Source organism: Bos javanicus, chromosome 27 (genome assembly GCF_032452875.1).
Source record: "Bos javanicus breed banteng chromosome 27, ARS-OSU_banteng_1.0, whole genome shotgun sequence".
Classification (NCBI taxonomy): domain Eukaryota; kingdom Metazoa; phylum Chordata; class Mammalia; order Artiodactyla; family Bovidae; genus Bos; species Bos javanicus.
In genome coordinates, this window is record NC_083894.1 from 42563930 (window position 1) to 42588540 (window position 24611).

General features: G+C 43.8%; 2 protein-coding genes across 4 annotated transcripts in view; one reads left to right on the forward strand and one right to left on the reverse strand.

Annotated features, from left to right (window-relative positions):
* Window positions 1–24611, reverse strand: part of UBE2E2 (ubiquitin conjugating enzyme E2 E2) — a 372646-nt gene that overhangs the window by 337247 nt on the left and 10788 nt on the right. Inside the window, exon 3 of the mRNA XM_061404726.1 lies at window positions 18742–18792. Coding sequence (XP_061260710.1) covers window positions 18742–18792 — 51 coding nt within the window. The remainder of the gene's footprint in view (window positions 1–18741; window positions 18793–24611) is intronic.
* LOC133240099 (uncharacterized) lies at window positions 16341–18974 on the forward strand. 3 transcript variants are annotated; one of them, XR_009734109.1, is made up of 2 exons: window positions 16341–16891; window positions 17521–18974. XR_009734109.1 is itself a non-coding variant. In XM_061404725.1 (2 exons), the coding sequence occupies exons 1-2, from the start codon at window positions 16458–16460 to the stop codon at window positions 18211–18213; spliced, it is 627 nt and encodes a 208-aa protein (XP_061260709.1). In that variant the 5' UTR covers window positions 16346–16457; the 3' UTR covers window positions 18214–18943. The 3 variants fall into 3 exon arrangements, 1 of the variants encoding a protein (XP_061260709.1); XR_009734108.1 differs by having other exon boundaries at window positions 18580–18974; XM_061404725.1 differs by having other exon boundaries at window positions 16346–16891; window positions 18021–18943.

Sequence of the window (24611 nt, forward strand, 5' to 3'; positions counted from 1 at the left end):
AATAGAACTGTGGTCTCAGTATCTTCCACTATCTTAACTTTCTTTGTGTGTATCCCCACAGTGCCTTGTGGGGATATTGGCTAAGCACACTTAACAGACCATAATAAGTAGGCCCAAAGGGTATTTTCACTTGTAAGTGTATTTAATAAAGAGAAAATAAGGCAGAGTATCTGAAATCTGAACTTCCCCAGAAAACGTAGACTGAGCAAAACCCTAAATTCTCTGCACACTATCTACTGCAAATGTATTACTATTTAGTTACTGGAATATATAATTTTTCTTTAGGTCTAATTCAATAAAATCAGAAACCGCCCCCCTCCCCCCCAAAAAACTTGTCTTTGAGTGAATTTCATTACCCATTTGTAAAAAGAGCTCAGGCTTTCAGAATTGAAGTATACACAACACTTCTCCAATACAATCATTTCTCCAAGCAAAATTTCCATTATTTCCTTGCAACAGTGTAACAGAAATGGCAATTAAAATCAGACATTTTAGCTCCTATTACCTGAAAAATGTAAGCGGGTGCTCACGCATTTACGAACTGCCCACTGAAGGCACTACTGCGGCCGGGCGGCCTCCCACGCCGCTGCCCTGCACTCGCCTTCTGCGTGCTCCCCTCTCTGAAGCACTGTTCTCGTACTCAGTCAGCTGTGACAGACGAACCTTGCGTGGGTAACCATGCTGGCGCACCAGCAACAAAAAGTGGGCCCTCTTCCACGCTGACTGTAAAAATCTCCATTAAGGAAGCTGCTGCTGCTGCTGCTGCTGCTGCTGCTGCTAAGTCGCGTCAGTCGTGTCCGACTCTGTGCGACCCCACAGACAGCAGCCCACCAGGCTCCCGCGTCCCTGGGATTCTCCAGGCAAGAACACTGGAGTGGGTTGCCATTTCGTCCTCCAATATTCAGGAAGCTAATGAACACTAATTCTGAGAAGTAGACTACACAGTCACGTGACTTGTTAAAAGGGAGAATGTGTATTAGAAAATAAAATTTCCACAAAGCTAAAGACTAACAGAACAATGAATAAACTATTTATCATCATCAGTTATACATCCTCTTTTACCGACAGCAAATACTCTGTAGGTTTTTTTCTTCATTTAGGACCCTCCATTCTCATGTAAACAGACCTGTGAACTCAATATCTTTCAGTATCTTAACTTTCTTTGTGAGTATCTCCACAGTGCCTTAAATATTGGCTAAGCACATTACTAGACCATAATAAGTAGGCCCAAAGGGTATTTTCATTTATAAATGCCTTTAATAAAGAGAAAATAAGGAGGAATATCTGAAATCAGGATAGATTATACAAATATTCAAATATGAACTTGGCAACATACGGTGAGAATCCATTACTAAGGATCATTTAGTCTTAAAGTTTCTGCATAAGGCATACTCTTAAGTTTCTCCTAAGTATGCCTCCAAAAAATCAAAAAACAAACAAGCATACTGAAAATTTTTTCCTGTAACAATATACTTTTTTTTTTCCCATATAAAACTGAGAGTATATGTTTTCTATGATATCACCCTTAATAAATATAATAATAATGAGAATGAAAGCTGCACAAGTTTAAAAGAAAAAGCCTGGCTGGAGAGGGAACTGCCAAGGCCGCACCACAGACACACAGCAGCACCTAAAGCAGCAAAAATGAAAACGGACAGACACGGCCTGAGGAAAAGTCCTGACGCAGCACAGCGCCACAGAAACACACGCATTCTCTAAACTGGCATCAGGTGGAAGGAAATCTGCCGCGTCTTCTTGCATTTAAGTATCCTTAGAGAACCATTTGGTAAGAAAGTCCGGCTGTGCTGGGCTAAGTCGCTTCAGTCGCGTCCGACTCTCTGTGACCCCAGGGACTGTGGCCCGCCAGGCTCCTCGTCCATGGGATTCTCCAGGCAAGAATCCTGGAGTGCGTGGCCATCTCCTACTGCAGGGGATCTTCCCAACCCAGGGGTCAAACCCGACTTTCTTACGTCTCCTGCTTGGCAGGTGGGTTCTTTTGCTGCTAGTGCCATCTGGGAAGCTCCAAGAAAGCCTTCAGGGCCAAGAAAAAGAAGCATCAGTTACAGAGAACCAAAAAAACTGTAATACCATAAAGGTATTCAGATGTTCAATTAGCCTAACCAATGCCTGAAAAGATGCTATAAACTTGCCAAAACAATTATGCCTGAATAGTAGAATAATGTTTTTGCTGAGCCAGAGAACGATGTTAAAATTAACATTAAATAAACTATTTCCTTAAAAAAAGCCATTAACTTCAAAATGAGTATACACTGCTCTTTAGAGGAAACTCAGAGTATCAAATACAAAATAAAGAATTAGGTAGAAGCTGGGGGAGGGGAAACAGGATGTAGGGTAAGGAGCCCAGTATTTGAGGTCTGATAAGAAAACTGAGGCTTGGAAATTGAATGAAACATGTTTAGAAGAGTGAAATTATAGTATGTGCCATTATAAAACTGTTGGAAGCATAAAAAATAAACCATGAGAACCAATACATAATAAGTGCTCAACAAATGATAATATTAAATTGTTTGTTCATATTACTGGATCTTGTGCAGCACGTGAAGAATAATTTTGTTCACCAAAAACCCAAATCAAAATAGTGTCCACTAAAGTATTGCAGTTCTCTCTCTTTTTTTTTTTTTAATTTCACCAGTCATTTGATCTTTTTTATTTTCAAGCAAAGCACTTATGGCAAGTTGTAAGAAAATCAGGTTTTAATTGCTTTTATTAACCAACTTATTAACCTAATATCATTTTAATGGTAACAATTCCACTTTTCTCAGCAGAAAGATGTAGAATGTACTGCTTCACTTTTCAGTCTGACAATTAACCTTGATATTCACCTGCAAAGTGCTCCATACTGTCAACAGAATGAAATTCTCATCAGCTAAATCACAGAGATCTAGTAAAGTGGCGAAGGCTGTTGTTCCTGTGACATTTACATTCATAAGCAAAGAGGACTGTAAAAAACAGTTTAAAACGCATTTCCATAAACTAGAAAAAATAATCTCGGTGTTGCAAAAGACACCTCAGCTCTGTGGACCGCTCATGAGATACCGGACAAGACAAGGCAAGAGCAAGCTGCCACCCTGGCCTCCCCTGAGGGACAGAGCTCTGCGCACAGACTACTCATCTGCAGCTGCACTGTATTCGTGGGAGATGACACCCAATAAACTAAAACAATGCTAAAGGCCATCAGACTTGGGGAGCAGAGTGATGGAAGGGTACACAGCGGCGGCTCCTAGGGTGCCAGTAATGTCCTGCTGGCAACATACACTCTCCTGAACATGTAAACCATCAGTGCCCTCAGAACACGAATACATTGATGGGAAAGCAGGGATCACAGGCAAATCACAGAAGTCATTGTTGGAGATTGGGTAAAGGAGATTGGGCGAGCTATGGCAGAGTGATGAGAGCAGCTCAGTGCGCTGGCAGCTGAGAAAAGAACGAAGATCAGGGAGCCAGTCAGGCAGCTTTTGAAAGAAGAGCCATCCAAAGGACAGAGGCTCGCAGAGACCTGGGGGGAGCACGCCTGGCGCGTCTGAAGAACAGGAAAGAGCTCCTGCAACAGGAGCACCGGAGGCAAGAGGCAGCGAGGTCAGGGAGAGGAGCGGGACCTGACCACTAACCATGTCACAGGCCACTGTGATGGGAGTCCCGGCAGGAAAACGCTCTGACCTCCACCTTAAAAGGACCATTCTCTCGTACTAAGAACAGAGTGCACAGGACAGACAGAAGTGGGGAGAGCTGGTGGGAAGCCATGGCAATTAATTCAGGCAAGAAAGGGAGATGGCTCGGACGACAAGGAAGGGAGCAGTGGTTAAACTCTAGGGATATTCATTCTGAAGGCAGGGCTAAGAGAATGTGTGGACAGGATGAATGTAGACAGAGAGAGGAAGAAAGAAATCTAGGATGACTCCAGGGTTTCCTGCTAACTGGAACGGTGAGCTGCCTTTAACTGAGATGAAGACTGTGGGTGAGCTGGACTTGGACTGGAAAACAGGGGTTCAGTTTTGGACCTGTTCCTCTTTTGAGGTAACTAAGAAATATTCAAATGGAACATTGAACAGGCAGCTAGACACAGAGGTTAAAATTTAAGTGGCAGTTTATTTTAGAGGCAGCTAAGCAAAAATAAATTTTAAACAAGATTAAACCTTAACTATTAACATCAACTTGACTAATCAATATAATAAATTTTCACTATTACTAATCTTCATTTAGTACCTCCAAGTAATGCTCCATCAATAAAGATTACATGAAAAGTGAATGTGGGCAAACGGAAAAAATACTTAGGCTATCCAGTCAGCTTAAATAATCACAGCTCAACAATACAGAAGGCTTAATTCGGCCCTCCAGCAGATGTATAATGCTTAGAGGTGAAAATGCCCAAAGACTCTGTCAGGCTTTGTCTGTATCTTTCACTGCAGACACAGTAAGCCTGGCAGATTTCTAATGGTGTCGTAAACAGCGCTATTGTGCACCAAAGAAACAAAACTATTTAATGATAGGTTTCCTCCCGAAACAAAACAACTGGATCATGCCTGTTTATTAAGGATAACATGGTACAATCAGAACTGAGTACTGATGTTAAATAAGAATATTGCCATGCAGCTACACACACTGCCATATTCAGGCATTACCCAAGTCAGCCGTTTACCTAACAAGATTTTTTTTGGTTATAAAGGTGAATGCATTTGCACAACTTTAAAACAAAACAAAAAATTAAACCCTGTAAGAATCACTAAGTTAACTGACATGGGGAGATTGTAAGACTGTCAATGAAGTAAATGAAAAATGGGAATTATCAATTAATAAGGGCTTCCCTGGTGGCTCAGCCGGTAAAGAATCTGCTTGCAATGCATGGGACCCCAGTTCAATTCCTGGGTCAGGAAGATCCCCTGGAGACAAGATAGGCTGGAGTGGGCACTCCAGTATTCTTGGGCTTCCATGTTGGCTCCGCTGGTAAAGAATCCACCCGCAATACAGGAGACTTGGGTTTGACCTCTGGGTTGGGAAAATCACCTGGAGAAAGGAACGGCTACCCACTCCAGTATTCTGGCCTGGAGAATTCCATGGACAGAGGAGCCTGGTGGGCTTCAGTCCATGGGGTAGCGAAGAGTTGGACACAACTGAGTGACTTTCACTTTCACCAATTAATAAAATATGAATATTTAACCAATTATCCTAACCTTAAATATTAAGCAATAAGGTATAAAGGGAAATTACTGATGCCTACTCTCTCAGTCAATATTTGCAAAACTTAACTGGTTGCTCTACCATTAATTTATACACACACACACACACACACACAATATATATATATATAAACCAAGGATAAGGTTGGCATCATGGAGCAAGAACCCTATATACCTCAAGAAATGGAAACTGGGGAAAATTCGTGGGAATTATACTTTAAAAGAGGAATAAAAGCTGAAATCATACTAATCAAAGGTTGATTGTAGTAATAATCTGTTTTCCAACTCCTTTCCAAAGGGCTCATTTAGCACTTCTACACATGAAGAGGATATTACTTCTTTCTTCAAAATCCAATTATCATCAACCAGGCAGGAAGTATCAGCATACCTTTCAGAACCGCCTCTGCTTCATCGCCCAGTAACAGCCCAGTGACAAGCTCACAGACACTTCGCAGAATCTGAACTTCCTCTGATCTCATCCTTTTCCTCTTAGTTCACCTTCCTCCTCTCACGGGCTCTCTTAAATCTCCTTCCAACCCCACTCTATTAATTTGACTAGCTTTTTTTATTCTAAAACTGAATGTTTTCAGTGAAAGAAGCTAGACACAAAAGGCCACAGCTTGTAGGATCCTATTTGGGTGCAATGTCGGCAGACAAGCCACAGACAAAGCCAGCCCGCGGCTGCCAGGGCCTGGCGGTGGCAAGCACAGGGGACGACGGCTCTCGGGGTTTGGGTTTCTGTGGGCGATAAAAACGCTCTGGGAGTAGTTTAAGGGCTGAGGCTGCCCGACTCCGTGAATACACTAAACCACTGGATTACGCTCTCCAAAAGGGTGCATATGTCAATTTAACAAAAGATAGTATCCAAAGATCCTTTGAAGGCATTAGGTATAAGCCCAACACACCTCACTAACTCAGCAGTTCTTTACCAATCCCTGCATTGCAGAGGAAGGCCCTAAACTAATAAGAAAATATTAAACTTGTTATATACTGTTTCAGAGGGGAGGAAAATGCAAAACCCATTTTAGAAATAGAAAAAATTGAAAATTTGAAAGGATATTCCAGTTGCTCAATGAATTCAGTCACGCAGTATACACTTCATGTTCAATAAAACACAACTGGACAATTTTCCAACATACTCTTCTTTTCCTAACTACTTCACCAATCCTGGGTATTGGCTTTTTTAAAAAAATTATTTATTTGTAATTGATGGATAATTGCTTTACAGTATTATGTTGGTTTCTACCAAATATCAACATGAATCAGCCATAGGTTTACCCACGTCCCCTCCCACCTAGGTATTAGCTTTTAAAAACACTCTTTCCCCTGATGTTTTCTGGGGGACAATCAGACCCACCCCTAAGGTTCACCCTGACTATCCCAGCCGTCACTGATTCTTAACTGTCACCACACATACGATCTGCCTCCGACAATTTAACATTATACAACTCTTCATATTTGCAGAACGCTTTAGTGTCCTAGAAGCGCTCATACACATCATTATATTTGATCTTTTTATCAGCCTGTGAGTAAGTAGAGCAAGTAAAGATAAAGGACTTGTTCAATTTCTCAGTGGCAGATCTTGGATTAAAATTCAGAGGTTCTGAATCCAATGAGAAAGAGGTGCTCAAAAGGCTTTTGGTGAATAACAAACAAGACTGCTAGATTAATTATTTTACTATTTTAATAACATCACACTTCCTTTGTATACCATTTGATATTTTTCTCTATTTCAAGTGAGTCGGTCTTATTTCAACAGTTAAGATTCTCATCTCTGAAAGTTAAGAATCCCACATCCCCAGAGCACTGAGCCCTTGGAAATGAGGTGATTAAAATGCCAAGCTGCCCGTTTACACTGAATTTAGTCATATAGACATGGCTGTTGAGCTTATCATGAGAAAAGACAAACTGGAAAACACTGAAAATTTTTTATCTTAAAAAAAGATTTCCCCTCTCCTCACAGGAAACTATGAGTGCTTAAAACCAAGCTTGGGTTCATGTTATAAAAATTATATATATATATATATATTTAACAAATGCATTATGATTCTGTTTATTAACTGCATCGTATAGAAGAGATACTGACCACCAAGCATCTAGGGTCACACATAAGACATCCATGTGTATGCCTAGTATTTTAGAGAAAAACAAAACATTTAGTTCTCTGCCTCAATAATTTACTAATGCAAAAAATATTGAGTGCCTCTTACATGCAATATACCATGTTGAGAAGATAGTGAATTACATGTCATATGCCTTCACCATCCTCAAAACAAATGAAGACAGTAAATGCATATAACCCTTATAAATATTGATAACTGCATAACGGCTAACAACTCCTGAGCCCTATGAGCTGGGGCCTACTCTTGAGTCCTTTACACACACAACTCACACAATCTTCACAGACTCATGGCATTTTACAGGTAAGGGAACTGAGAGAAACCACAGAACTAGACCAAAAGGATAAACGTGTAAAACCTAGGCAGTCCCTGCCACGGAAACGGCTGTGCAGTACTGCCTCTCTGACCCGAAGCAGCGCGTGCTGCGGGCATGCAGGGGGCAGTCAGCGAACGAAGCAACATCTGAGCCAGGTCCTGAGGTCCCGATAGAAGACGTGGGAAAAGGCTACGCCCGGGTGCCGGGGACGCGCGTGCTGCGGGCGTGCGGGGGGCAGAGAGTCAGCAAACGAAGCGACGTCTGAGCGAGGCCCTGAGGTCCCGGTAGAAGACGTGGGAAAAGGCTACGCCCGGGTGCTGGGGGTGCAGGGGTGCCAGGTGCCGGGGGTGTGCGTGCTGCGGGCGTGCAGGGGGCAGAGAGTCAGCAAACGAAGCGACGTCTGAGCGAGGCCCTGAGGTCCTGGTAGAAGACGTGGGAAAAGGCTACGCCCGGGTGCCGGGGAGGGAACGGCTCTCCTGCTCTGCTGCTGTGTCTGACCCCTGCACACCTGGATGCAGGCAGGCACGGCCACAGGCCAGGCCAGCCACACACCCACAGGAAGCATCCGTGAGGACAGCGGCGCCACCCGAGCTCCAAGAGCAGCCTGTGCTGATCCCCTCGTACAGCAGCCCTGACGGCCCTTTCTCGGCGCCGGAAGCGAAGACCAGGGCGTGCTGACCACACGCAATCTGTGCTCCCAGAGGATGGGAGCCAGCCACATGCAAACTCACAGGCTGCCAGCAGTGGCTTCTCCAGGAGGAAGGCACCCGGCTAAGAACAGAAGACGACAGGGGCACACCCCGCTGCGGTAAGTCCGCAGTCACGCGGGCTGCGAGTTCTCAAAAGTCTCCCTAATAAAGTGGTCCCTGAGCATGACCGGCCAGCGTTCAGATGGGCAGGACCTTGCACCCCAAAGGGAAAAGGCATGCCTTCCTGAGCCCAATTATGGAGTCTGCCTGAAAAGGTAATGTGAATCATCTTGGGAAATTATAAAAGAACTCCTCTGGAAATCTCAATGCAACGTGATGGTCCTTACTCACTTATCACTTTCCTGGTGGGAAAAGTAATTATAATCTTCACTGTTGCTGTTTGGTCACTAAGTCTGTCAGACTCTCTGTGACCTCATGGACTGCAGCCCACCAGGCGCCTCTGTCCACGGAATTTTCCAGGCAAAAATACTGGAGTGGGCTGCCATTTTCTTCTGCAGGGGATCTTGTCGACCCAGCGGTTGAACCCGTGTCTCCTGTGTCTCCTGCACCAGCAGGAGGGTTCTTTACCTCTGAGCCATCAGCCAACAATTACAGTGCTACTCCACTTTTCATTCACTTAAAATTTTCATTCATAATCAATTTAATTTTTTCCTTCTGGCTGAGTCACATGTAGGATCCTAGTTTCCCGACCCAGGACCAAACCTGTGCTCCTGGCAGTGGATGTGGCATCCTGACCACTGGGAAGCCCCCAGGACCACCAGGAACCGAGGCCCGCCCCCTCTCCCCCGCCCCCCCCCCCCCCCCCCCGGGCCTCACACACCTCCCCCTGCACACACACACACACACACACACACACCCTCCCGGCCCGGCCTCACACACCTCCCCCTGCACACACACACACACACACACACACACACACACACACACCCTCCCGGCCCGGCCTCACACACCTCCCCCTGCACACACACACACACACACACACACACCCCCCCTCCCCGAAGGCCGGCTCCTCCGCCTCCTTCAGGCCCCTCCTCCCGACTCCAAACCCGTGGTTCCAGACGGCCTCGCCTTGGGTCCCCTTCTTTCCCCACACACCCTTTCCATGTCTTTACGATGACAACTTTGAACTGGTATTTCCAGCTCTCCTCGGACTCCAGCTCATGACTGGCCGCCTGTCTGACGTCTCCACCTGGAAGTGCTAACCGCTCCCAGTTAACACGGCCAGAGAGGCCTGCGAGCCGGCTCCCTCCGCAGTCCTCGCAGGAACAGGAGCCCCCCTCTCCCCAATAGCCTCAATCTCCATCAGACTTCTCCCACATCCCCACACCTGCCATCACCCCAAGCCCCACCACTTCTCCTCCAAGATGCGTCCCAGTCCAGCCCTTCCAGAACGCCGTCCTGCCTCCCCGCCGACGAGCAGCCGGCCTCCAGCCCAGAAGCCTCATGAGAACCAAACCGGCTCGACTCACTCAGGCCAGCCTCACTCTGCACTCGCACTTTGCCCCCCGCCCCCCGCCCCGCCCCATCCCAGGATCCCTGCCGCTCCCGGCCGCGGCCAGGGGCCTCCTCACCTCGGGAACTCTCAGAGCATCCCCTTCCGCTCTCGGTTTAGATGTCACCTCCTTATTAGAGCCTTCCCAACCCAGAGGACAGGTAGGTCCCACACTAAAATCCGGCACCTGCGTGTTGTCTCATCTGTTCCCTGCCCCCTCCCTCCCAGGGCAGTCCTGGATTTCTGCAGTGACCTCCCAGTCTGCCTTCCCAGAAGCGCCTCCACGCTGCCCCGGGCTGCACGCCCCTTCGCCCCTTCATCTCCTTAGGGCGAACTGCACCCCAGCATGGTGCCGACCACACAACCGGCTCTTAGGAAACACTTGTTTGGTGTTAAACGGCTATTCCTGGAGGAGGGCATGGCAACCCACTCCAGGATTCTTGCCTGGAGAATCCCATGGACAGAGGAGCCTGGTGGGCTACAGTCCACCAGGTCGCAAAGAGTCAGAGACGACTGAGCGACTATTAATTTCAAAATACACCCTACTCAGCTTATTTTATTACGCACTTAACCTAATAATAGCTATTTTTGGAATACAATAGCACCTTACACACTCTTATTCAAGAACATAATTTTATTTTGCTGTTTCTCAGGCACCGATACCATTCGGAGCCTATTCAAAGGCTTGCCTATTAATCTCTGGCCGGGTGCTTTATCAAACATGAAGGTTATTCTTATCCCTGTGACAAATTCTTACTCTTTAACAACACGGCAGTGTGCATGTCTGCTCTCTCCTCCTCATCTCAATAAGCACTTATCCGAAGCTGCAGGGATCAGGGTGTGAGGAGACCCCCTCTTTCCCAAGCCTCCAGCAGACCACAGAGCATCAATCAATACGCCAGTCCCTGACTCTGCCCACCTTATGAAGTGAATGTTGCAAGCACACAAACATCCATGTAAGCCTGGACAAGCGTGCTGACTCAAATTCAATCTCTGCCTTGTAGACTAGTCAAAACTCCCCAGCTGGACCTCCCAGCTCATGGGGTCTGACCACGGAGGATCGGAAGGTCACTGGGTGCATTTCCATCTGTGTGTCCAACTGAACATCCATCTGACTACCTTCCGCACAGAAGAGTAGAGATCTGCTCAACCTAAGTTTACCGTCTCCAGAATCCACTGTCAGGGGTCCCCAGCCGACTGATTACAGAGCTATACGAAATGTGGTCATGTCTCCAGGCAAACCCCTACTTCCTAAAAAGATGGCAAACAGGAGAGTAACAGAATATTCCCAGTACGGAGAACGATCACATCAGAACCACGCACAGCTCTACTTCTCCATCAGTCACCAGTCCACAGACCCACACCTCTGGCGAGCACAAAAACAGGAAGAACTGTTCAACGATCTTTCCTTGCTTTAGACACATCTGGCTTGTAATGTGAAAAAGGAGAAAGAATCAATGAGACAGCTACCACTTGTTTAGACAGTCACCACACCCACATTTACATTTTGGGGGAGGCTACCCTGAATTTATTACTTAAAACATTTTATACATTATTCCAATACTATCTATAATCCATATGCCATGGTTCTTAAATGCTGTATTTTCACCTTAGATGACATAGGAAATTATTAATTTCCCATTAATGCATGTAATTAAGAATGGAATAGGTCTGCTACACAAACATTCTTCATGTATCATCCTTTTCTTATATATTTGAAAGTTATAAATAGACAAAGAAATAAAAGCCTCACTTACTAACTCATATATAGAACGTATAACAAATTAGCTGTTTTAAATAAAACAGCCAGGCCAATAAACTATACAAATTATGAACCACAGGCTCCAAGAAGGCAAAGGAGAGGGAGAAACCGACTCGCGATCCACGGATGAGGGAGATGAAGCCGAGTCCAGTGGCTGGAAACACGTCCCAGCGCTGCCTTGCATCTGAGACCTGAAAACGCCTCTGAAATAAGCAGACGGACTCATTTTTAATTCCTCCAGAGAAGAGGCACACACTACCTACCTCCCGAGCTGTCCATCATCTCTCTGGACGGCTCCGGACGAAGATGAAGACTTTGTACCATGAAGGAAGCGGTTTCCTTCTGATTTAACACAGCAGCGCTAATTACACACCCTGAAACCCCATGGAGGGAGGCGAGTCTCTCTTCCGTTTTCTGGCTCTGAAAACAGTTAAACACAGCTACGGTGCCCCTCACTCCCCCAGCCGAGGTAACTCCAGTTCCCTTCCAATGTCCTTTCTGATCGCAGATAAGACTTCCAATTTTCCTTGTTTACATTAATGGTATCTACATTTTCTAAGTGTATAAAACATATCCATTCTGTCAGTGAAATCAGCAACACATCGACTACCAGAACTGAATGCTGGACCGGGCTCTGTCATGAAACTGTGTCCTCATCAGAGTGCTGACTTCTCTCTGGTTGGAGGGACGCCAGACCATACGCTTTCCTGTTTCAAAATCCTATGAGTCCACCTAAAAACAATGCTTTCGATGTCACTTTCACTTTGTTAAAAAAAATAAAAAAATTTTAACCATACTATATAATACTAATATTTATATGGGTCTTTTACTTAATTAAGGGCATTTTGTGTGATGCTCTAAAAAATTCGTTAAGGGTCGCTGGCTCTTAGAAAATAATGGTGGTTGGTAGGAAGGGTGGGGAAAGACAAACGCATAACTGTAAGTACCCTTTAACAAACTCAAAATGACCTGCTCGTTTAGTCTCACCTAGCATTAAGTGAAGCATAAATGTGAGCGTGAGACATGTTCATGTTTCTAAGTCTGTACTATGTGACACAGTAGTTCCTAGTCATCTGTGGTCTCCTAAATTTGAATTAAATTTTAGTAAAATTATAAATTACTCAGATTAGCTATCGTTCAAGTGCTAAATAGCTACTGCGCTGGATGCCAGATACAGACCACTTCCATCCTAACAGAAAGTTCTGTGGGTCAGTGCTGTTCTAGACAACTCTCCTGTGTCTGTTCTGCAAAAGGAAGTCAGCACAGCAAAGGCTCAAATCACCTGGGCTCTGGAGCCTGAAATCTGCGTTCTGCACTGTACCGCTGTATAACCTTGAACAAGTGAGCTACCCTGTCTGAGTCTGTCTTCCCACCTGTGAAATCCTACCTAAAATCAAAGCCTCCCTCCTGCAGACTCAGGAAGATTAACTGAGGCAACGCTGGGACTACAGACCTCGCAACACCGCCGCCAACACTGGAGCGTCCACGGACGCCAGCTTCCGAGCACAGCAAGTATATCCGTTACCTCAAGGGGCCACCGAACATCAAGTGACTGCAAACATGTGAAGTCCAGAGACTAAAGAAAGAACTCTCAGCCAACTGGGTAAGTCAGATAAAGGAGTCATAACATCAGGAGACCTGAGAGCAGTGGGGTGCGGGAGGGGAAGCAAGGCAGAGACGGGCTCGGGCACCAGGGCCCCTTCTCCTGCGGATGGTTCTGAATCATTGCCAGGCCTCCTCTTCCACGTGCAGAGAGTGCAAGAAAGGACGCAGTGTGCACACATGCTCAGTTGCTTCAGTCATGTCTGACTCTTTGCGACCCATGGACTGCAGCCCACCAGGCTCCTCTGTCCAAGGGATTCTCCAGGCAAGAAGACTATCCACAGAATGAAAGAAAATATTTGCAAACCATATATCTGATATGGGACTTGTAGTCAAAATAAATAAACAGTACTTACACCTCAACAACAAAAAAGACAAAGCAACTTAAAAATTGTCAAAGAATTTGAATAGACATTTCTCTAAACAAGACACAAAAATGTCCAAAAAGTATATGAAAAGATAGTCATCAAGATCGTTATTCAACAGGGTAACAAATATCCAGACCACAGTGACGCAGCACTTCACACTGACAAGGAGGGCCGTCATTAAAAGACACGGTAACAGTTGCTAAGGCTGCGGAGAAACCGGAACTCTGATACTCTGCTGTTGGGAAGGTAAAACAGTGCAGCCACCCTGGAATGTTCCGGCAGTTCCCCGAAAGGTGAAACACAGTTAGTGCCTGACCCAGCAATTCCACTCCTAGGTCTAGCTACACCCAAGAGAAATGAAAACAAATGTCCACACAAAACCTTGTACACAAATGTTCACAGCAGCATTATTCACAATAACCACAAAGTGGAAACAATGCAAACTTCCATCAACTGATGGACAGATACATAGGATGTAATATAGCCCCACAATGGAATATTATTCAGAGTCAGAAGTAAAGTGCTGATGAGTGCTACAACATGGATGACTCTTGCAAACACTGTGCTTCATGAAAGAAGCCAGTCGCGGAAGACCACATATTATATGATTCCATTTGTACAAAATGTCCCAAAGGCGAATTTATAGAGACAGAAGAAGACCGATGGTTGCCGAGGGCTGGGTGGTGGTGAATTGGGAGGAAATGGGAAAGGAATGATTGCTAAAAGGTATGGTGTATCTTTTGGGGTGATCTGAATGCAAAATTGATTGTGACAGATATAAAGCAGTGAATACACTAAAATTCACTGAAATTTATACTTCAAATTACATCTCAATAAAGCTGTTACAATTAAAAATAAAGCAGAGCCTGTGTTCAATGAGTAGATAATTGAAACACAGCAATAAAAGTAAAAACTGCTAATATAACTGAAATACATCCTCTTAAGTATTTTCTCCTTTTATTTGCTCAAATAGTAAATCAAAAACCAAAATCCAAGTGAATCATTTTACCACAGTCTCTATTTTTAAAAAGTAGCAAAGATCTCTGTCATTTCCATGCTTATAAAGCTAATATAAATTTGGGCAGTATCCAATCATAACGGAATTTGAATCTAGCTTCTGTGCAATACAGAGACACAGGTTATCCTCAGGATGACACAAACTTTTATTTTAATTCAGAAATTTTTCTAGCTAGCTGCCAGTCTCCCACTAGCATTGAGGAATTAGAAATGAACACACCAGCACATTTACAGACTTTGGGTCTGCATTTTTGACGACTGTGCGGAATCCTCAAAGTCACGGCACAGTCATCTACAGGCTAAGCTGGTGTGCAGGCCACTGAGGCAGTGAGCAACTGCAGCCGCCAGCCAGCACCCCCAACTCAGGGTGGGACCAACACGTGGGCACCTGCAGAGGCCTCGGAGAGAGCCCTTCAAATTCCGCGGGCCAATTATGTTCTCATCGCACAAACTGAGACTGAGCAAAGCACCTCTACCATTTACAGACAATACTCTAAGTATATAACCAGATTTCGCCCAGATTATGTACACTTTCCTATGCCTATGATCCTACAGACCCTACAGTTTTGTGAATAGAAACTTTTTTCTTAGATAAATCATAAAGTTTTGGTTTTAAACATTAATTCTGTTATAAAACAATTAACTTAATCCAGCCTAAAAAAAAAAAAACAAAAACATATTACTGCACTTTTACCTCAAAAACAATGACCAAAAAAAAGTGAAAAGAAACCCAAAAACTGTATAGGCAAGTATTTTCTATACAAAGAAATAACTGATCATCAAAATATTTTGTGCAGACTCTTAAAAGACTTAAGTCTGTTGAAAACCTGTGCAGGGGGAAAGAAGACCTTGGACAATACTACCGCAGAAGACAAACACATGCTGGTTCCTGTACTAGGAACCCCAGAGTCGCTTAGCGGACATCACAAGAGATGCACTGAAGTTCCGAGGTCTCATCTGTAACCCGACACAACCACAGAACCGGGCTGCATTACCGCCTCAGTTTGAGAAAGAAGACTAAAGCACAGTCCAGTGGAACGCGGTACACACGCACCCTCACCGAGACCCCGCGGAGGTCACACCCTTCTCCGCTCTGACCACCTGAGCCCGAGGCGCCTGCACACACTCTCCATCCGTGGCAAAGGAGCTGGCCCGCCCAAGCCCCCAAAGGGCAGGGCTGCGAGAGGCAGGTGTCCTGGGAAAGGACACTCGGAGACGAGGTGGGCGGGACTCTGACTCTCTCCGGCAGATGGGTTCGGTTCACCACACTTCTATAAACTCATTAGTCATTCATACACACAGGAAGGCAGCACAGGACTTTAAAAAAATCAACTACAGAAGTACTGTTGACGTTAAGTTTGTGCCAAAAATAAACCAAATTATGTTCTAACTTCTCTTTCTGAAGATAGTTACTGCATTGTCACTAAAATATAGGTGAGCAGATTTACTGTAAACCACAATCAAAAAAATCCAAAGACCACGGTAATCTTCATAGGAGCAAGCACATGGCCACGGATGGCCGTCGATGTGAAGGGCGGGGCCTGCATGGCCGTGAACATGAGGGGTGGGGCCCGCAGGGTGTGTGGACGTCAGAGGCAGGGCTCGCATGGCCCTCGACGTGAGGGGCAGGGCCCGCACGGCCGTCTATGTGAAGGGCTAGGCCCGCATGGCCATAGACGTGAGGGGCGGGGCCTACAGGGTGCGTGGACGTCAGGGGCAGGGCTCACATGGCCCTCTAAGTGAGGGGCAGGGCAGGGAGTGTCGACGTGAGGGGCGGGGCACGCATGGCCGTGGACTTGAGGGGCGGGGCTCGCATGGCCCTGGACGTGTGGGACAGGGCCAGCAGGGAGCGTCTACGTGAGGGGCGGGGCCCGCATGGCCATCAAAGTGAGGGGTGGGGCCCACAGGGAGCGTCGATGTGAGGGGCAAGGCCCGCAGGGAGCCTCGACGTATGGGGCAGGGCCTGCATGGCCGTGGACGTGCGGGGTAGAGCCCGAAGGGAGCGTCGACGTAAGGGGCAGGGCTCGCTCGCAGGGCCGTGGGCGTGAGGAGAAGGGCCCGCAGGGGGCGGCAGGATCCCCCACTTCCAGGCAGCCCAGCACAGAGGACCCTCTGCCACAGGGGAGCCACAAACATGAAGAGGGGCACGACCTTCGTCTCTGCCTGATCAGTCCATCAGCTATCTGGGGATCAATCAAAGAAGCTGCACTGGTAGTCCTTGTTCTGAAGCAATCTGAGCTATCCAGTCTTCACATGGATAAAAGGATTTCACTGAAAGTTTCCATAAGCCAGCAAATCCACCAAACAAGGTATCTTTCTACAATGTTATATGTCAGTATCTCAATAAAACGGGGGGGAGGGGGGATACAACTGAGTAGGTTTCTTTCTTGAAACTGAGGGGCTAATTATATGTGACATCAACATTTTTTTAATGAAAAACTATTACAAATATTTTGCTTGCACAACCAGTACACTTTAACTAAGGCTCAATGAAAAACTAAAGCCCCAAATTTCCATAGTTAAGTGTTTCTTTTTTAGGCTAAACTATGATCTAACCATTTTAGTTAAGGAATAACCATTATGTAATTTTTTTCCTCAGAATTTTCAGTTTCCATGCACATTTATAATATATTGGTTTAATCTAAGTTAAATTATTATCTGTAACAAGTCAAAGCTAAATTAGAGTAATGCACCAGGAAATAATATATCTGATAGCAAAACTGCAAACTCTAATCATTGCATATTATACGTGGATTACATTCATCAAAAATGAGCCCTAAACAAGCTCATTAAAACAAAGCAATTAGTTTATTTTGCCAATAATCTGTTTTCAGAGTTTAAGCAAGTGTATAAACTAAGTTCACATATTTACCATTTCAGTTGTTTGTAAAAAGGTAACAGAAATACGTGGTAAAACACTATTTATTTTTTTTTTAAGATTCAAACATTAAAACAAATACTACCCTACAAAACAAGAGACTTTAAGTTTAATTCAAACTGAATTTTTTCCACAAATCAATCCATTTACACGAACTGGCCACCAAAGCTTAAACAAAATGTGACATCTGAAACAGCTCTGATGTAACAGCCTAATTGTGACAAAAACACCTGACTACTCAACAGCTTTTCCTAACCAAGAATTATTTGTTCTGGTTGAGTGAAATATTCTTTGATCATTATTACTACAAGTTTATATACTCTATGTGACTCTCACATAAAGAACTATAATAAATTCACTACAAACATTAAGTCTTACTAGAATTTTTCCTACACAAAAACGGCTGTCAATTAGCCATATAGCCACCTACAAATTTTTCACTTCCATTAATACCCAGAGCTGTTACTTTGCTTTCATATTAAAATAAGTTCAGTAAAATCAGAAATCATACCAACAATGTACTCAGTATTGAAGCTCGTCCTCTCACCTCTGACGCACAGCGCTACCAACTTTAACTACAAAACTCCGCACTGGCTTGGTTCCAACACTGAACTGACATCAGAATACAAACAAATCTCTTCAAGTAGTCAAACAGCCATCTTCCAACTACTGTGCCAGATCCGAGATACAGCAGAAGCTAACTTCCCTCCTTCTCTGTGTACATCATTAATCAACTCCAAGCTAGCACTTTAACTTCCCATCAGTAAACTCCAACTAGAAAATTGAGGGTATGTGGTCATAATGGAGAGAGTGTTTTAAACTTAACCTCACTGCCTCCAATCACCACAACCCAGGACTATAAGAAATAACGTAAACCATGAAGAAACACTGTTTAATGTTCCAGCACTTCTAAAATCAATTTTCAGGAAGATAACAACTGAATAAATTATCAAACAGCAAATATTTTCGCCACAGTATTACTCTATCATGAAAGAAATCAGTTAAAACTCCAACACCTCTTCCACCAAAAGAGCACTGTGTGTGTTACCCTATAATTCCATTATCTTACTGTTACTGCATTACTCTGTTTTTGGCAACTCCATCTACCACGACAGACAGACTCGTGAAGATTCCACTCTGCGTGGAGACCACCACAACCACTGTCTTCACAGTCACTTAAGTCCAAAACGCAACCATGTTTCCAGTTGACACATCAGACCAACAGTTCAGTTACACCTTCTGCAAAAGATGCAAATAAATAAAAATCCATTAAGTACTTACCTACAGTTGGGAGGTGGGTCCAATGTAATTTCTGCAAGTTCCTTCTGAATTCTTGAAAATAAAGACAAAGAAAGTTACATTAAAATGTCTCTACTCTTTTAATATTCCATTAAATTTTACACTAATTTTTACTATTTGTGTGCTTTTAATTTGAAATACTACCATTGTATAAATCATCATACACAGTACCAACAAAGTAGCGATTTCTGCTGGTTTCCACAATGCATCTACAAAGAGTTAGGAGACCAGCCACTATCTGTGCCTCCATCTCTAACCAACAGCATGACTTAAATCAAAACTTTAAGCCACTGTTGTGCTGTGCTGTGCTGAGTTGTTCAGTCATGTCTAACTCTTTGCAACCCCACACACTATAGCCCAACAGGTTCCTCTGTCCATGGGATTCTCCAGGCAAGAATACTGGAGTGGGTGGCCATGCCCTTCTCCAGGGGATCTTCTCAACCCAGGAATGGAACCAGGGTCTTCTGCATTTCAGGCGGATTCTATACCAGCTGGGCTTCCAGGGAAACTCAAACCACTGCTAACACTAAGCATACGCTTTCTGCAAAGAGGAAATAAAAGAATTTTTATTTTAAAAACCTGTTTTTACCCTCATGTGTTCTTTTCATCTTTTATTTTTTACTTCACCTAACCACCTATATGAGCTTCCCTGGTGACTCAGTGGTAAAGAATCCACCTGCCAACGCAGGAGACGTGGATTTGATTCTGGACTAGGACAATCCCCTGGAGAAAGAAATGGCAACACACTCCAGTACCCTTCCCCGAATGAAATTTCTGGTACAGATATAACTATCGCTTTTCTAAGTCGTGTGACTCAAGGTGGGCAAGATGTTAGGAAATAGTTGTTGTTTGTTGTTCACTGGTTAAGTCCTATCGGACTCTTTTCAACTGCATGGACGGCAGCACGCCAGGCCTCCCTGTCCTTCTCAGTCTCCCGGAGTGTGCTCAAACTCATGTCCATCGAGTCGGTGATGCCAGCCAACTATCTCATCCTCTGTCGTCCCCTTCTCCTCCCACCTTCAATCTTTCCCAGCATCGGGGTCTTTTCCAATGAGTGGGTTCTTTGCAGCAGGTGGGCAAAGTATTGGAGCTTCAGCACCAGTCCTTCCAGTGAATATTCAGGATTGCTTTCCTTTATGATTGACTGGTTTGATCTTCTTGTAGTCCAAGGGACTCTCCAGAGTTTTCACCAGCACCACAGTTCAAAAAGCATCAACTCTTCGGCGTTCAGCCTTCTTTACCCTCCAATTCTCACATCGATACATAGACCAAGACTAACAAATCTAATGCCAAAAAATAAAAAACCTATTAATTCCGCTGTCCCACTGAGACTTCGGAGATTCTACAGTGTGTTCATGTGCACTTAAAGTACATACGGCACAGAACTAAATAAGAGAAGTCTCAAATACCTGATACAGAACACCCTCTGTGGATTTCACACAAAAGTATAAACAGAACAGGCACTTTAAAGCAAAACAGGTTAAGTCCAGGTTAAAGGCAGCAAACTGAGAGCACACACATTCACCTCCACTCCTTCAGCACCCCAGGGTGACGGCGGGGGCACAGATACAGAAAGCGCGACGAGGAGTAAAAGACAAAGAACGGGGGTGGACACCACTGGTGGAGAAACTTCACTGAATTTGGAAGACAAAGTGCGTGGTATAAATCAAACCATATACCAGGTTGAGATGGTCCAGAGGGCATAGAGCATGTAAGGGTATAATAAAGATATGCTACTCTCGCGAGGAAAACAGAAGTCCCACAAGAGAAACAACTCGGTAAGAAAATCACAGAGCGAACAGGTACGAAACTAAAACAGAAAATACTTTTAATCAAGTAACAGATACTTGCTTGGGATAAAAAGGAGGTATTTGCCTAAATGCTATGATTCACTGTGTAGCATTAAGATACTAGTTCAGTTGCTCAGTCATGTCCGACTCTTTGGACCCCATGGACTGCAGCACGCCAGGCTTCCCTATCCATCACCAACTCCCAGAGCTTGCTCAAACTCATGTCCATCAAGTTGGTGATGCCATCCAACCATCTCATCCTCTGTTGTCCCCTTCTCCTCCTCCCCTCAATCTTTCACATCATCAGGGTCTTTTCCAATGAGTCAGTTCTTCACAGCAGGTGGCCAAAGGATTGGAGTTTCAGCTTCCACATCAGTCCTTCCAATGACTATTCAGGACTGATTTCCTTTAGGATGGACTGGTTTGATCTCCTTACTCTCCAAGGCACTCTCAAGAGTCTTCTCCAACACCACAGTTCAAAAGCATCAATTCTTCAGCAGTAAGTTTTTTTTATAGTCCAACTCTCACATCCATACGTGACTACTAGAAAAACCATAGCTTTGACTAGACGGACCTTTGTCAGCAAAGTAACGTCTCTGTTTTTCAATAAGCTGTCTAGGTTGGTAATAGCTTTTCTTCCAAGGAACAAGCATCTTTTAATTTCATGGCTGTAGTCACCATCTGCAGTGATTTTGGAGGCCAAAAAAATAAAGTCAGCCACTGTTTCCCCATGTATTTGCCATGAAGTAATGGAACCAGATGCCATGATCTTAGTTTCCTGTATGTTGAGTTTTAAGCCAACTTTTTCACTCTCCACTTTCACTTTCATCAAGAGGCTTTTTAGTTCCTCTTCACTTTCTGCCGTAAGGGTGGTGTCATCTGCATATCTGAGGTTATTGATATTTCTCCCAGCAATCTTGATTCCAGCTTGTGCTTCATCCAGCCCAGCATTTCTCATGATGTACTCTGCATATAAGTTAAATAAGCAGGGTGACAATATACAGTCTTGACGAACTCCTTTTCCTGTTTGGAAGCAGTCTGTTGTTCCATGTCCAGTTCTAACTGTTGCTTCTTGACCTGCATACAGATTTCTCAAGAGGCCGGTCAGGTGGTCGGTATTCCCATCTCTTTCAGAATTTGCATAGTTTGTTGTGATCCACAAAGTCAAAGGCTTAGGCATAGTCAATAAAGCAGAAATAGATGTTTTTCTGGAACTCTCTTGCTTTTTCTGTGATCCAGTGGATCTTGGCAATTTGATGTCTGGTTCCTCTGCCTTTTCTAAATCCTGCTTGAACATGTGAAAGTTCATGGTTCATGTATTGCTGAAGCCTGGCTTGGAGAATTTTGAGCATTACTTTACCAGCGTGTGAGATGAGTGCAATTGTATGGTAGTTTGAGCATTCTTTGACATTGTCTTTCTTTGGGATTGGAATGAAAACTGACCTTTTCCAGTCCTGTGGCCACTGCTGAGTTTTCCAAATTTGCTGGCATATTGAGTGCAGCACTTTCACAGCATCATCTTTCAGGATTTGAAACAGCTCCACTGGAATTCCATCACCTCCACTAGCTTTGTTCATAGTCATGCTTTCTAAGGCCCATTTGACTTCACATTCCAGGATGTCTGGCTCTAGGTGAGTGATGACACCATCGTGATTATCTGGGCCGTGAAGATCTTTTTTGTACAGTTCTTCTATGCATTCTTGCCATCTCTTCTTAATATCTTCTGCTTCTGTTAGGTCCATACCATTTCTGTCCTTTATTGTGCCCATCTTTGCATGAAGTGTTCCCTTGGTATCTCTAATTTTCTTGCAGAGATCTCTCATCTTTGCCATTCTATTGTCTTCCTCTGTTTCTTTGCATTGATTGCTAAGAGATCCTAAGACTGGACCGATAGGAAATCTGATCCTAACACCCCGGCTGGCCTAGCACGAAACAGGTAAACCTACAGAGTTTATTGGCCTTTTATTATCGATAAAGCACAGGTAAGAGGTTGTAGTTACACACTGTAAAATGGAACTACTACTAACCATGAAGATGTAAAGTCAAGTGTAGCTAATAGAAACCAACTAAAAGTGGATGGTGGGGGGTGAGTAGACAGAAAGAAGAACAAAGGCACTAATATCCCCATTTTACAAAGTCGGGAACCAACGAGTACTGCTGAAATGCGAAGGAATGAGCAACAGTGGCTTAAATATACTATTTCATTTAGAAAGACAACCAATACTCTTTTTTCTTAATTATTTATTTTAATTGGAGGCTAGTTACTTTACAATATTGTAGTGGCTTTTGCCATATATTGACATGAACCAGCCATGGGTGCACATGTGTCCCCCATTCTGAACTGCCCCCCCACCTCCCTCCCACCCCATCCCTCCAATACTTTTTTAAAAGTATGAGTGTCATTAACTGGGAGGAGGGACAAGAAAGCAGGTGAACAAGCTGCTGAACATCCTAAAAGTTCACAGCAAGGAGACAAAAGGTATTATTTAACAATTCAAAAAGTAGGTATATTACTTAAGGTCAAGCCATAGTCAGCTAAAAGGAATTGTGACAGGGAAAGTATTTGAACAGAAAACTGTTGCTTTGTAATAAGAATGTCTCTGTACTGTTACCAGAAACATGAAAAACTTTTACAAAAATTTTTTTATTTAAGCATAGTTGATTTACAATATTGTGCTAGTTTCAAGTATACAGAAAAGTGATTCAGATGTGTATATCCAAATGAGTGTGTGTGTGTGTATGTACAAACACATACTTTTGTTTTTAAACTCAGAGAACCAAAAGAGCATGCTTAAAGTGTCAAAGAAAACAATTTTAATGTAAAAGAACTTCCTAGGGATTTTCAAATAATTCATCTTGCTTTATGCTTATACTGTCCCTTTTGGTTTAAAAAACTGATGTCATAATTTTGTCGCAGAATTCTATAATGGAACTTGAAACCCCTCCAGATGTCTATCATTCTAAATCTAATTATTCAATACAAAAAGCAATTTACTGATAAACCTGACAATTTTGAGCAGTGAGTCAGTGCGTTACAATATATTTTGAGCCACTGCTACCAAAGAATGGCTGTATTTCTCTTGACAGAAAAGATTATACTAAGAATTGCTATTTAAACGGCTGCAAGATGTCCTGCTGTTTTCAATGACAGCAATTCAATTCTATCTCAAAAGTTGTGATCATGGTATGTATTAAGTTTCTCCGCCTTGACATGTGGGGTAATAAGGAAGGCAGCTATTTCGGGCACTGTCCCTTAGGGTGAGGAAAAATGAAAAAGTATCAGTAATTCACACTTACAGTGCACTTTTTACATGATGATCTTAGGCTATTAAAAGTGAATTAAATAAATCTCACAGAATTCTTTAAGAACTACCATTTTATCAGTTCCCATTTAGGAAACTCAGGCTAGTAACTGCGCGCTGTTCAGGTGAAAAGACAAGCACTTATCTTGCTAAGTCAAACAAACAAAACAACCTCTCCTCTCTCGTATGAGAATTTTTAAGACAAAATTATTTCTTTAGACACAAATGCACTAGACAACTGTCTATATCTCCAATTTCTGCCCAGCAGCGCCACTTCCTTGGTTATCATGATACGTAAGTCAGCAACTGCACATGGGTACTGAAACAAGTCAGAAGCAAAATGCAAACTAAATTTCAGTTTGTTCAACTTCACCTAAAACCTTAAATGTTCCAGGAACGGTAGGAGTGTTACATGTGACTGTCATCTGCTAAAAAGAAAGAGGAGTGGGGGGCAGGGAAGGGGAGATAATGATGACTCATTCAGACTGAACTGAAGACCACGGCACCAAAACTGAACCAAAGTGGAGAAGACATGAAGCACTCGTTTTAATGCCAACATACTGGATTAATGGTTCAGAAAAATGAAGCTGTACATATACCAAGATGTTTCAAACACAAACACATATTTGAGTTTCAAGAAAACTCAGTAACTCACTCAGGGCCAAGGAGAACATGAATATATGGACTTGGGGATTCACAAAGGTATTTTCTTAACAGTTATTTAGAAAAAAAACTTCATCCACTTAGATGACTTTCTGTA